We start from the raw sequence: 12,486 nt of genomic DNA on the forward strand, positions 1-12,486 counted from the left end.
GGGCTGGGCGAGACGAGACCCGTTCGTAAAGTTCACGCCTATATCTTTAGGGGCTTGACTCAGAAACTTTCTATAGGCCTAGGTGATGGCATAGTTTTCCTGGAGACAAAAGAAAAAAAATCTACGAGCTAGGTTAGACTCAATGGAAGCTTTCGTTTGGAAAACTGCAAGCAAAATAGACAAGCTCTATTATAGGGAAAATAATGCTAAGGAACAGAATTCTATGGAATTCATGCGAAGCAAACACTGAATTTGTGCGGCGCGCGCCTAAGCCGCCGGCGACGGGGTTGCCGGGGTCGGTTGGTCAACAGCATAGGCCGGCATCGCCGCCTCACCTTGTCGCCAAGCCTCCGACTGGGGTTGTGCAGACGCAGGTGCCTCCTCAACCCGGAGTGGGAGGGTCTAATGCCGCGCCCTGGGGGCAATGGGGAGATGATGGATTCAACGCCTATGGGGCGGGTCTGCACCGTGGTTCATCGTCGACGGGCGGTGGTTGAGGTTACGCTTGGCAGAGCGATGGCTCGGCAGAGAGACCGTTCTTGGGTCCCCAGGGTGGTTTTGTTGAGGGGGCTTATGGCCCGGGATTTAGACATCGAGGAGGTTCCGGCGGTCACCGTGGTGGTCGAGGTGGCCGATACCGACCACGACAACCTCCCCCACCTGTTGTCGATCAAATGGTTGTTGATGGGTCTATTGAGGAGACGATGCTGTCAGGTCAAGCTTTGGAGGTGGTGTGTCGGCGCTAGCTAATGCTGAGATACCCGGGGGTGACACCATGTTGACTGCGTCAGTGGATGCATCAGATAAGGCTGATTCAGAGAGGGCGTCCAAATGGGCGCGTAAGAAAGAGAAAATGTTGTGCTATCGATGCGGAGGCAAGGGTCATTTCATTGCTGAGTGTATGGCTGAGCTTTGTGGCACTTGTGGCAAACTGGCACATGATACGGGGGATTGTCCGTTTCTGCGAGATCAGGCACCGTCTCTCATGATGTATGGAGTGTACTATGCTGAATTAACGTTCTTCGAGTCTCCTTCTGAGAGTGAGGCTCCTAACGAGACCCTGAGTTTGACTACTAGGACCGTGAAAGTTACTAGAGGAGAGGTCTCTGAGACACAGATTATGTAGAGGCTGAAGGAGTTAGCTGCAGGTGACTTTCAGTGGGAGCTTGTTAATCCTGAGGACAAGTTGTTTAGGGTTGAGTTCCCTTCTGAGGAGGATCTTCAGCGACTTCTGAGTTTTGGGATGTGCAAAGTGCCGGGTACTGATGGTGTGCTTGAGTTCCATGAGTGGAAGAGAGTCGAGCCTCAGGGTAAGCCTTTGACTCATGTGTGGCTGCATTTCTCTGGGGGCCCATCGAAGCCCATGCAGGATGCTCGGGTGGTGGCTAGTTTGGGTATTTTGGTGGGGAGACCGGAGCGAGTGGATATGGATTTCACCAGAGCTCACGAGATTGCCCGACTGTTGGTCAGCATCCTGGACATTGAGTATGTGCCTGAGGTGGTCAAGTGGGCATATCGAGGACAGGTATATACCCTCGCGATTGCGTTTGAGGATGAGAGTTTGTTCGCCGAGGCGGCTAACAGGACTGATTCTGATATGCACGAGGGAGACGATGGCTCGGGGCTTAAGGAGGCACCGGTTGATGATACTGGACGAGAGTCGTCTACCGCACCAGGAGTTGCATCTCAGACGTCAGGGGATGGGACGGCACCACCCTCTTCGGTGCCTACGACTACTCTCAGATTCGGATCTTTCGAGCCTGCCTCTGCACCCCTGAAGCTCTGGAGTGAGCGGTTGGAGTCCGATGAGGTGTTTGAGCACACACTACCTGTTCTGGCTTTTGATGATGTTGTGAGTCCAGGTATGGAGGTTTTGCCACATCCGGTCAGGTGTGAGGAGGACGAGGTCCCCTCCCACATGCTCATTCCTGATCCTCAGTCAGAGTGTGTGATGGACGAGGTCTCCGTGGTGGAGATTGCTTCTTCGGGAGGGGGTCCGAGGAAGGTGGCCTCGGCACCTTCCTCTCCTATTGCCAGGCCGGCGATGCAGGCGGGGTTTCAGCTTTCTGGAGGAGGCTCGAGGCAGGTGGCCTCGGGGCCCCATCCTCTTGGGGTGCCCAGAGAGGATAGCCCTCTTGGGGCGCCGGTGTCTCCTGATGGCCGGAGGACGAGGGTGGATGGAGAGCTCGGGCAGGTGGCCCAGGCTCCGCCATCTCCCGGCTTGGCGCAGCCTCTCTGTGGTGGGGTGCAAAAGACGTCGCCAGTGTCGTCGAGCGCCCCTTTACTTTCCGGTGGTCCAGCTGGATCGTCGATGGAGGACGACCGGGTGCGTGTTTGGGGTGAGGCAGGAGGCCTCACAATGAGCAGGGCCACTCGAGAGGAGGTGATTGCGTTCGGTGGTATTCCGGACCCGGTCTCAGAGGGGCGTCGGCTCAGCAGCCGTCTCCGGGATCATCCGGAGGTGGACGACATTCAGCAGCGGTGCGCCGTGTGGGCGGCCAAGCTTCGTGACGTTGAGGTCACTACTGGTATGTAAGTCAATGTTTCTAATTCTATTTTGCATTTCTCTAATGCTGAGATCATTAAAAATGCAAACCACATAGGAATTTCACTAGGTAGTAATGATAGTGAAATTTCAACCTTTGTGAATGATATGTTGGACTTAGAGGTAGAGCGGGCCTTAGAGATGATTCGCAACTTGGCGGCGATTAAACCTATGAATGAGTCTGATATTGATGCTTTGGGGGTTAGGGTGCTCGATCATTTTTGTGCGGATCCCGCTCCCCCTCCTCATGAGCCCGAGGAAGAGGATGAGGGTGGGGAGAATGTTATGGTTTCTGCTTCTGAGCCTGGTTGTGAGGACCAGCAGGAGAGTGCGATCAATCCTAAACGTAAATGGAAGCGGAAGATCTACCCAGATTCTGCAGTGCGTAGGAGTGCTCGGATCCGAACGGCCAAAAAGTTCCATGATGAGATATGAAAGGAATCTTTTGGAATAGCAGAGGTCTTAAAGACTTGGCTAAAAGAAGGTTTCTTACGGAGACATCTCTAGAGCATGGCTTGGACTTTATCGCATTGTCGGAGACTGGCAGAGATAACTTTTCGCCACAATTTCTCAATACCTTATCGGGCGGTATTGATTTCGACTGGCACTGTCTGCCACCGCGAGGAAGATCAGGCGGGATCTTACTCGGGGTCAAATGCGAGTCCCTAGAAGTCCGAAGTGTAGTCATGGGAGATTTTGCGGTAAAGTTTAGGGTGAGGTTGAAGGCGGATGGGTTTAACTTGGCTTTGGTGGCGGTATATGGTGCCGCACAGCCCGAACAAAAACCGGAGTTCTTGGCTGGTCTGGTTAGGATTTGCGGCTCTGAGCAACTGCCTATCCTGGTGGGAGGTGATTTCAATATTATAAGGAGGTGAGATGAGAAGAACAATGATAATTTTGACGACAGATGGTCATTCATGTTCAATACCATCATTGAAAGCTTGGATCTAAGAAAGATAGAGCTTTCGGGCAGAAAATTTACCTGGGCCAACACGTCGCCGACTCCAAAGTTTGAAAAGTTGGATCGTATTCTGGCAAGTGTTGAATGGGAACATAAGTTTCCCCTCGTCACGGTTCAGGCTCTCTCTCGGGGTATTTCTGACCACACGCCTTTATTTTTGGATTCTGGTGAGGCCTCCCACGCGGGAAACAAGAACTTGTTCTCGTTTGAGCTGGCTTGGTTTGAGAGAGAAGGCTTCCTTGATCTCGTAGCCAGAGAGTGGGCTAAGGATGCAGGAGGTAGAACTGCGCTTGAGCGATGGCAGAATAAGATTAGACACCTCAGAAGTTTCCTACGTGGGTGGGCTAAGCATCTTAGTGGAGTTTATAAGGTTGAAAAGGAACAACTACTCAACCTTATTCAGTCCTTAGATGTAAAAGCAGAAACCACGACTCTGCCAGCCGCAGAGCTCCATGCCAAGCTTGACGCTGAGATGAGGCTGAAGGAGCTTCTTCGTGAAGAAGAATTAAAGTGGGCTCTGAGGGCCAAAGTCCGAAGAGTGGTCCAGGGGGATGCGAATACTCAATTCTTCCACATGATCGCTAATGGCAAACACAGGAAGAAGAGGATCTTTCAGCTTGAACAATATGAAGGAACGATTATTGGTCAAGAGAACCTAAAGCTATACATCACTGAGTATTACAAGAAGTTGTTTGGACCCCCAGAGGTTAACTGTGTGTCTCTGGATGAGTCTAGGGTTGAGGACGTGCCTCAACTTACTACTGTTGAGAATGAGATTTTAACTGCTCCTTTTTCTGAAAAGGAGGTGTTCGAGGCCATATCACAGATGAAAAATAATAAATCTCCCGGCCCAGATGGATTCCCGGCTGAGTTTTATAAGAAGTGCTGGCATATTATTAAAGGGGACCTGTTGCCGATGTTCCATGATTTGTTTTCGGGACAGCTTCAGCTCTTTCATCTCAATTTCGGGACAATAACCTTGCTTTCTAAGAAAACAGAGGCTGTTAGAATTGAGCAATTCAGGCCCATCTGTCTTCTAAATGTTAGTTTCAAAATCTTTACCAAGGTCGGGACGATTAGGCTCACATGGATTGCGCATGCTATCGTGCAGCCTACTCAAACTGCTTTCATGCCGGATAGGAACATCCTCGAAGGGGTTGTGGTCCTTCATGAAACGCTCCATGAGATCCACATGAAAAAACTTGATGGAGTTATTTTCAAGGTGGATTTCGAGAAGGCGTACGATAAGGTCAAATGGCCTTTCCTTCAACAGGCCTTATGCATGAAGGGTTTTGATGAAGCTTGGAGACGCCAGGTAGAATCTTTCACGCAAAAAGGGAGTGTTGGAATTAAAGTGAATGCCGATATAGGTCATTATTCCAGACACACAAGGGCCTGAGACAAGGTGACCCCATGTCTCCTATCTTGTTCAACATTGTGGTTGATATGTTGGCAATACTGATAGGTAGGGCAAAGGAGGCCGGTCAGGTGGGTGGCTTGGTGCCTCATCTAGTTAATGGTGGCGTGTCCATCCTGCAGTACGCTGATGATACAATCATCTTTATGGAGCACGACCTGGCAAAAGCGAGAAATATGAAGTTGGTGCTATGCTTATTCGAGTAATTGACGGGATTGAAGATTAACTTTCATAAAAGCGAGTTGTTCTGGTTTGGTAGAGACAAGGAAGAACAAGAGGCGTATAGGCAATTTTTTGGGTGTGAATTGGGGGCTTTACCTTTTACGTACCTAGGAATACCCATTCACCATCGTAAGCTAACTAACAGTGAGTGGAAGTGCATCAAGGATCGGTTTGAGAAGAAACTGAGTTGCTGGAAAGGAAAACTTATGTCATATGGAGGCCGATTGATTCTTATTAATTCGGTGCTTACGAGTATGCCAATGTTTCTCTTATCCTTCTTTAAAGTCCCAGTTGGAGTCAGGAAAAGACTGGACTTCTATCGATCCCGATTCTTCTGGCAGAGTGACGAACTAAAGAGAAAGTACCGTCTTGCCAAGTGGGATATCATCTGTCGACCAAAGGACCAGGGGGGCTTGGTATTGAGAATCTTGAAGTCAAGAACAGATGTCTCCTGAGTAAGTGGCTTTTTAAGTTGTCAGTTGAAACTGAAGCAACTTGGGCGCAGATTCTCCGTAGTAAGTATCTGCAGTCCAAAACTTTGTCCCAGGTGACAGTGCGACCAACTGACTCACCGTTCTGGAAGGGGCTTATGAGATTCAAAGCTGCCTTCTTTCATAGAACAAAGTTTATTGTCGGGGATGGTAATTAATACCACTCGCTTCTGGGAGGATACGTGGCTTGGTGATACGCCTTTGGTGCTCCAGTATCCGTCCCTGTATCGTATTGTTCGGCGTCGTGATGCTCTTGTTGCAACGTTATGCAGTCTGTCCCTCTTAATTTGCAATTTCGGAGGGTTCTTGTTGGTGACCGATGGGAAACATGGCTTCATCTGGTGAGTAGACTGATGGAGGTTCAGCTAACTCATCAGCCCGACCAGTTGCGTTGGAAGCTTACTAGGTCTGGAGACTTCACAGTCAAGTCGATGTATATCGATGTCATCAATTCTAGTGTTATTCCAAGTTCCAAACACGTTTGGAAAGTCAAAGTCCCTTTGAAGATTAAAGTGTTTATGTGGTTTGTGCATAAACAAGTAATTTTAACAAAGGATAATTTGATTAAGCGCAACTGGGCAGGATCTACTAGGTGTAGCTTCTGTGATCGGGACGAGAATATCAAGCACCTCTTTTTTGACTGCCCGTTGGCGAGAGTCTTGTGGCGCACCGTGCAAATTGCCTTTAACATTACTCCTCCGAATTCGGTCGGTACGTTATTTGGAACGTGGCTTGTTGGGATAGAGTCCGAAACAGCTAGACACATTCATGTAGGAGTATGCGCGTTGTTATGGGCAATTTGGAACTGCAGGAATGATTTAGCTTTTAATAGAACAACAACTATTCATTTTTTGCAGGTTTTATTCCGGGCTACTGCGTTGATCCGTATGTGGTCCTTACTCACTCCAACGGAGGCCAGGGAGCGTTTGGTTACTGGATCTGTCCGGAGAGAGATGGTAGCGCGGGATATCTTCAACCGATTTGGATGGCGGTCATGTAATAGGATAGACAATTAGTTTTCCTATCTTTTGTTATGCCAACCGGTTGTGGCTTTTGGGACTTTTGTTATTGGCGTTGTGGCTCTGTGTGAGCTGGCCATTTTCTAGTTTGCTTTCAGACTTTAAGACCTTGTTGAACCTCTTTTTTATTTATATATGTGGTCGTATGCATAGTTTAGATGCAGAGGCCGGGGTGTCCCCCCTTTTCGAAAAGAAAAAAGAAAAAAGAACACTGAATACAATTTTGCAGGAAAAAATACGCTGAATACAATTTGTATGTATATATCCATATGTATATGTATATGTATATCTGCACTTACAATTCATATATATAAACAATATGTTTTGATACAAGTTAATGCACGTACGTGCAAATCGTGACGACACCCTCCAGTCACACACCCGGTTAATCAACAGACGCAAGCGCCGCTACTGATCGAGCTTACAGTAGAAGAAACAAACAAATAGTGTTACAATAAGTAGTCATTCATGATCAGAGACAGTCGAATCGAAAGACGTGCGACCTTTCAGAAGTGATTGCACGGCCCTGGGGCGCGGACGGCCGCCAATGCAGAGGTTAGAAACGCCCATTTCCCACTCAAAAACATGCTGGAAATGCCCTTGCTCCCCTTGCCGGGGAGCCCGAGCTGCCACGAGCTGCTGCACCCGCCGTCGCAACCCCGTCGTCCCGGCTTCGCCTTCTTCCTCGCCATCTCTTCTTCTCGCTCGGCTACGGCTTCCTTGGGTGCGAGGAGGAGTGACACGATCTGCAGCAGCTCACTCACTGTCGCCTCCGGCCTCTGGCGCTGCGGTGATGGCGGCCTCCTCATCGTCGGGAATTTGCCCCTGATGAGTGCCTTCACCTTGCCAAAGACGGAGACGGAGACCCTGCTACTGCTACTACCACTACCGCTAACTTTGGACGTGACGGGGAGATAATAATGGAACTTCTCGATCGCCTTGCTGCTGACCTCGCTCGCTGCTGGATTCAGGTGGAAGCTGACCTTCTTCGGCGGCTCGATGCGGTGGAAGAATGTCTTCGCCGCGCCGACCCGCGAGACAAAGAGCCCGCGCTGCACGTCGACCTTCCCGTACAGGTCGAAGGACGCGTTGGGGTCGGTGTTGTCGTCGCCGTCGTTGCCGAAACCAATAGCAAGAGCGAAGTCGTCAGGCTGGGATTGCGAGAAGATGGGGGCCGTGTCGATGCCGCCTTCGTCAGTGGTATGATCGGTCATGTGGTGACCGGCTTCTCCTGCAGTCTAACACCCAGTTAGTGCATGCGTGAAGGCTACCTCTGTGTACAAGAGCTAGATAAGCCAATGGAGCAAATGTTGCAGCCAAAAATTTAAGTACCTGAATTCTCTGCGGTATCTTGTATAGGATAGTGCGTGATGCCTTCTGCTGGATTGCTTTCATCTCCTTCCACCACGATCTGCTTCAGGAAAATTGGTGCTTGTGATTAGCAACGGAATATATCTTGAACACATACCAAACTATATATTGTGGAGCAAGTTATACCTCTCCAAGATCATTGTTCACCAGCTTGACACCTCTGAGGTTCTCCACCGGCCGCTTCTTCTCTTCCTTGAACTCCTGCATGTCACTGATCTCAACCAGCCTGCCGGGTTCGTCGTCACGCCTCGTCATTGACGCGCCAATGCCGCACATATGGTAGAAATTGTCGACCTCCTCCTTCGCCTTCGCCGCGCCGAGATCAACGAGAGAGGACAACTCGTTCATGTAGTGGCCGCCGCCACTGCTGGTGCCGGCACCTAACCACATATCAGGGTAGCTGCTACTGCCGGAGCCATTGATCAGCTCCTGAGATGCCGAGGCCACTGACAGGAACTCCTGGAGAATGTCAACCTCGTTGGGGTTGCTCTGGAGTATGCCGGTTTTCGTGTCGAGGCTGACATCGTGTGGGAAATCCTCCACCTCCAATGGCGGCAGGGTCAACCTGTGCTGCAGCCTTGCACACTCCAGTGCAACATCCACCTGCATCGACGTGTATATGCATTAAGCACCCAAAAATTTACTGCATTTGAGCTGAATATATTACTACCTGAAGTCTGAAACAGTAGCGTTATTTCTGTATACATCTGTAATTCAGTATATGTACCTTGGATGGAAGGCATGAGAAGTTGGAGGCAGCAGCTGGGTTCATGAAGTAGGGGTTGGTGGCGTTGAAGGCGTCTTCACTCAAGAACTGCATCCACCTGCCGTCCTCCTGAGGCATGCCGCCCATCATCTGCATCCCGAACCCACCCCCATGCATGGATCCTGAAGTCATTGGGGCCTCCGTCGGGAACGAGAAGCTGCTGCTCTCGAAGTCATCACCACCACCTCTTCCATCACACGGTGTTGGGGAGCGCTCGACGCTGCTCGGAGTCCACTGAGGCGGCTCGCCGTGGTACTGCGCCGCGCCGTAGTGCTCCATGATCTTCGGCCCGGGTGCCGTCTTCTTGAAAATCCGACACAATGCATACGCGTCCTGTATACAAAACCATGTTTGTTAGTCTGAGCAATATGTGGAATTAACCTCAAATGATTACGTCATGATTTTCCCCAAGTGTAGGTAGAACTGTAGTAGGGAGTAATGTGGTACCTGTAAGCCGTTGTCGATCTCGCATTCCCTCTCGTCGAGGCGGTACTCGTGCATGACCCAGTCGGTGCGAGACCCATGCGGGGCACGGCCACGGTAGTACACAAGGGTCTTCTTCATACCAACTGCACGCTTCTGCGAATTCACTTTGCGGTCTTTCCCGGTTGCCTTCCAGTACCCGGCTTTGGTTGCGCGGTTCGTCCTCGATCCGTTCGGGTACTTGCGGTCTCGCGGGCTGAAGAAGTACCATTCCAGGTCTTTGCTTGGGAGGAATGACTTTTCTGAAATTTAAAGGTAAGGGAGAAGTCATGCTTACAGTACAGCACATATATATTAAGACAGACAGTCTTCTATGAGTAGGTGTACCTTAACCATGATTAGAGCTAATTGCACAACCCAAATGTGCCTATCGACCATTATATATAGCTAGCCTACCATCGTTCAAAAGAAAAACTAGACAACACTTTATATGCATTAATTATCTTATCTTGGAAGCTGTGCAACTTTTGTTCATCTGCTTGACTTCTGCAACTTTTTTTCATCTTCTTGACTTGACTTAGGTCATCTTTAAACTCACGTTCTTAATTTATTTTCTGGTATTGTCACTCACCAAAGAAGAACAAACGAATTCTCTTTATTTAATTTGAAATCGTTTTTTTCAGTACCAGTTTCACGCAATGCACTCAGCAGGGTGATTTTTAGCAAACAATCAAGCTCGAAAGCAAATTGCAAGTGGATAAAGAGAATATGTCTTTTCTTCAAATCTCTGCGTGATTGTGACATGATCCAAAATATATAGGCTTTAGCTTTGTTATCGCTGTGATAAAGGATTTATTTCCCTTTCAAGTAGCTCAATGCAGGGACAGAGACATTACGTGATGGCCTTTACACTTAGGAGAATTTTTTCATAAGTATCGGAAGATTAATTTCTTTCAACAAAAAGGAGCAAGATCTATCAATATCACACCTTTCGGTGTGCATAAAATGTTTGAAAGTAGATGCAAGTTCCAAAGTATAGTTAACACAAACAGAGCGCTAGGCTAGGATGCATGGGGACGGTACACTAAATTAAACTATATATGTACAGGTTTCTTTCATGAAAGCATTTTATGGATGGAAACCAAATATTCTACAAAGGCATTAATTCATGCAAAATGTTAAGTTAGAGTAGCATTGAACAAGGGCCAGTTAATATTATTATATCAATATAATAGGACGATGAAGTGCTCATCAAGAAGGGAACTTCTGATTATTCTTTCCTGAAGAATTGGCACTGGCATTTCTTAGGAGGGATAGTGGTACAAGAGTTGAATAAGATTGCTTGATGTCTTCACAACAGGGCATCCAAAACAAATATCAGAGTGGTGTACGTGTAGGTGCTTTCCTTGGAGAACAAGGTGTATGCAGTGCAAAATCCCATAATTAATCCACAGAAGACTTATAACAGAGTAATTCAAACAGCTATCTTCTGTCCAAAAGAGAATTTAACTAATTAACTACCAGTTTGGAACGCTTGTATCTCCTTATCCCCAAAATTTCTACTGAAGTTGGTCGTGAAATTAGCTACGAGGACCTTGTTCTCTGATGGGAATTAACTGCTGATGCTTACACGGACGTAGGGTTTTGGATTGAAATACTCTAATCAGGAGCTAGCTAGTGCCAATACAAACATATTTCTATTAGGAAGGAAGAAGAAAGCACGCACCTGGCAGGTCCCAGGGCTCGCACTTGTAAAGATCAACCTCCGGGATGATCTCGAGCTCAATCTGCCTCCCGTTGATCTTGCTCTTAAGGTAGTAGATGATGAGCTCCTCGTCAGTCGGGTGAAACCGGAAGCCCGGCGGCAGACTCACCGGCGCCATGAATCTGCTTATTAACTTCTTCCTCTTCCTCCGAGAGCTCCCACCGCAAAAGGATCGACGCTTGGAGCGGAGCTAGGCAGGCAGGCAGGGCTCTCCAAAGCTAAAATGCGGACAGCCACACCAGCCCTGCTAGAACAGCCAGCCAGCTATATAGCTAGCAATGAATCGTCGTCGGCTACAAATGTACAAAACCTGCAAGTTCCAATGACACACACACACACATGAGTCATCATGCATAGAAAGTAGAAACCAACCAATTTAGATGAGCAAGCAGTAGAGAGATCGATGCATGAGGAGGAGGAGGGGGAGGAGGAGAGGAGGCCGACCTTGGGGGCTGATGGCTAATGGCGCCCAGGGGGAGAGGAGGAAGAAGGGAGAGGAGGGAGGGAGGGAGGGAAAGGGGCAGAGGGGGTGAGCATGCTTTATAGCGAAGCTTGTGGGGTTATTTTGCGCGCAAACAACGCTCGGATTCTTCTCGTCCTTGACAAGCTCTCCCTGTCCCTGTCTCTGTCCCTCCCTTGGGTCCTTTGCTTTTGCTTTGTGCTGCGTCAGGCTCGCTCGGATGCATGGCTTTTGTGTATGGGATGGAAATGAAATATCCCAATCTTCTCCGCTTGTCTTTGGCTGGCCGAGCCAAAGCCGCCTGCATGCCTAGCCGTCTAGCTACGGCCTGGCTGTGGCCGGCCTCCTGCCTGCGTGTGTAGTGTAGGAGGTGCATGCGGCGCGGCGATGGGGGGAGATGCCATTGGCCGGCTGGCTGCCGTGTGGGCCCGTGAGGGAGAAGGAGAGGCCTAGTCAGCACCCGTTGGAATGGGGGAGGGCCCCAAGGTTGGTACTCGATTCCCTCCCGCGCTTTTTCCATGCCCGGCGCGCCGCCCTCCCCCTCCCAACTTCGCTTTGACGGTTTACGTCACGTTCATACACGCGGCCCCATGTAGATCTTGCCGGGCGGGAGCATGCATGCATGCATGCATGCCTCGGCCGGCGTGCCCGGCACTCCAGATTACTCGTAGTGATTAGCAGCCAATGCATGTAGTACTAGACCATCTTTTGCCAGCACTGATTAACTGTCTCTCAACTGAGTGGAATGCACTGGCGCCAATGTTGCATGCATGCATGCATGCGTGCCATGGACTGTAGGAGTAACATGTTAAAGTAGATCAACTGGTGTGTTGTTCTGGTTGCTCGATCGATCTGGAGTTGATGCCAATCTAGGCAATGCTCACAGTGCCTTATGTGAGTACGTGATGGCTGCAAGCATGTATGTCGGCATTGCCACCCTGGTCCCTGGAGACACTGTCAAAAATAAGAAGAGAGAATCAGTAGTGCTGTGCTGCACCTGCACTGCATTCTGCATATGAGTGTTCTGGCTGAATATAGATGTAACT

General features: G+C 49.3%; 1 protein-coding gene across 1 annotated transcript; it reads right to left on the reverse strand.

The window, feature by feature from the left end:
* Positions 1–6,949: 6,949 nt before the first annotated feature.
* LOC119292073 lies at positions 6,950–11,481 on the reverse strand. Its single transcript, XM_037570902.1, has 7 exons — positions 11,425–11,481; positions 10,942–11,290; positions 9,240–9,517; positions 8,754–9,125; positions 8,153–8,629; positions 7,988–8,066; positions 6,950–7,886 (listed from the first exon to the last, which is right to left on the reverse strand). Exons 2-7 carry the CDS (start codon positions 11,096–11,098, stop codon positions 7,162–7,164), a joined length of 2,088 nt encoding a protein of 695 aa, XP_037426799.1. The 5' UTR covers positions 11,099–11,290; positions 11,425–11,481; the 3' UTR covers positions 6,950–7,161.
* Positions 11,482–12,486: the final 1,005 nt, after the last annotated feature.

This window comes from Triticum dicoccoides, chromosome 4B (assembly GCF_002162155.2).
Source record: "Triticum dicoccoides isolate Atlit2015 ecotype Zavitan chromosome 4B, WEW_v2.0, whole genome shotgun sequence".
Taxonomy (NCBI): domain Eukaryota; kingdom Viridiplantae; phylum Streptophyta; class Magnoliopsida; order Poales; family Poaceae; genus Triticum; species Triticum dicoccoides.

What these genes read in the sequence shown, in the direction of transcription:
- LOC119292073 (XM_037570902.1), bottom strand. Translation starts at nt 11,098, where the DNA reads ATGGCGCCGGTGAGTCTGCCGCCGGGCTTCCGGTTTCACCCGACTGAC. An exon ending in CGAGCCCTGGGACCTGCCAG is followed by an intron (nt 9,518 to 10,941) that starts GTGCGTGCTTTC and finishes TTTAAATTTCAG; the next exon opens with AAAAGTCATTCCTCCCAAGC. An exon ending in AGATACCGCAGAGAATTCAG is followed by an intron (nt 7,887 to 7,987) that starts GTACTTAAATTT and finishes GTTAGACTGCAG; the next exon opens with GAGAAGCCGGTCACCACATG.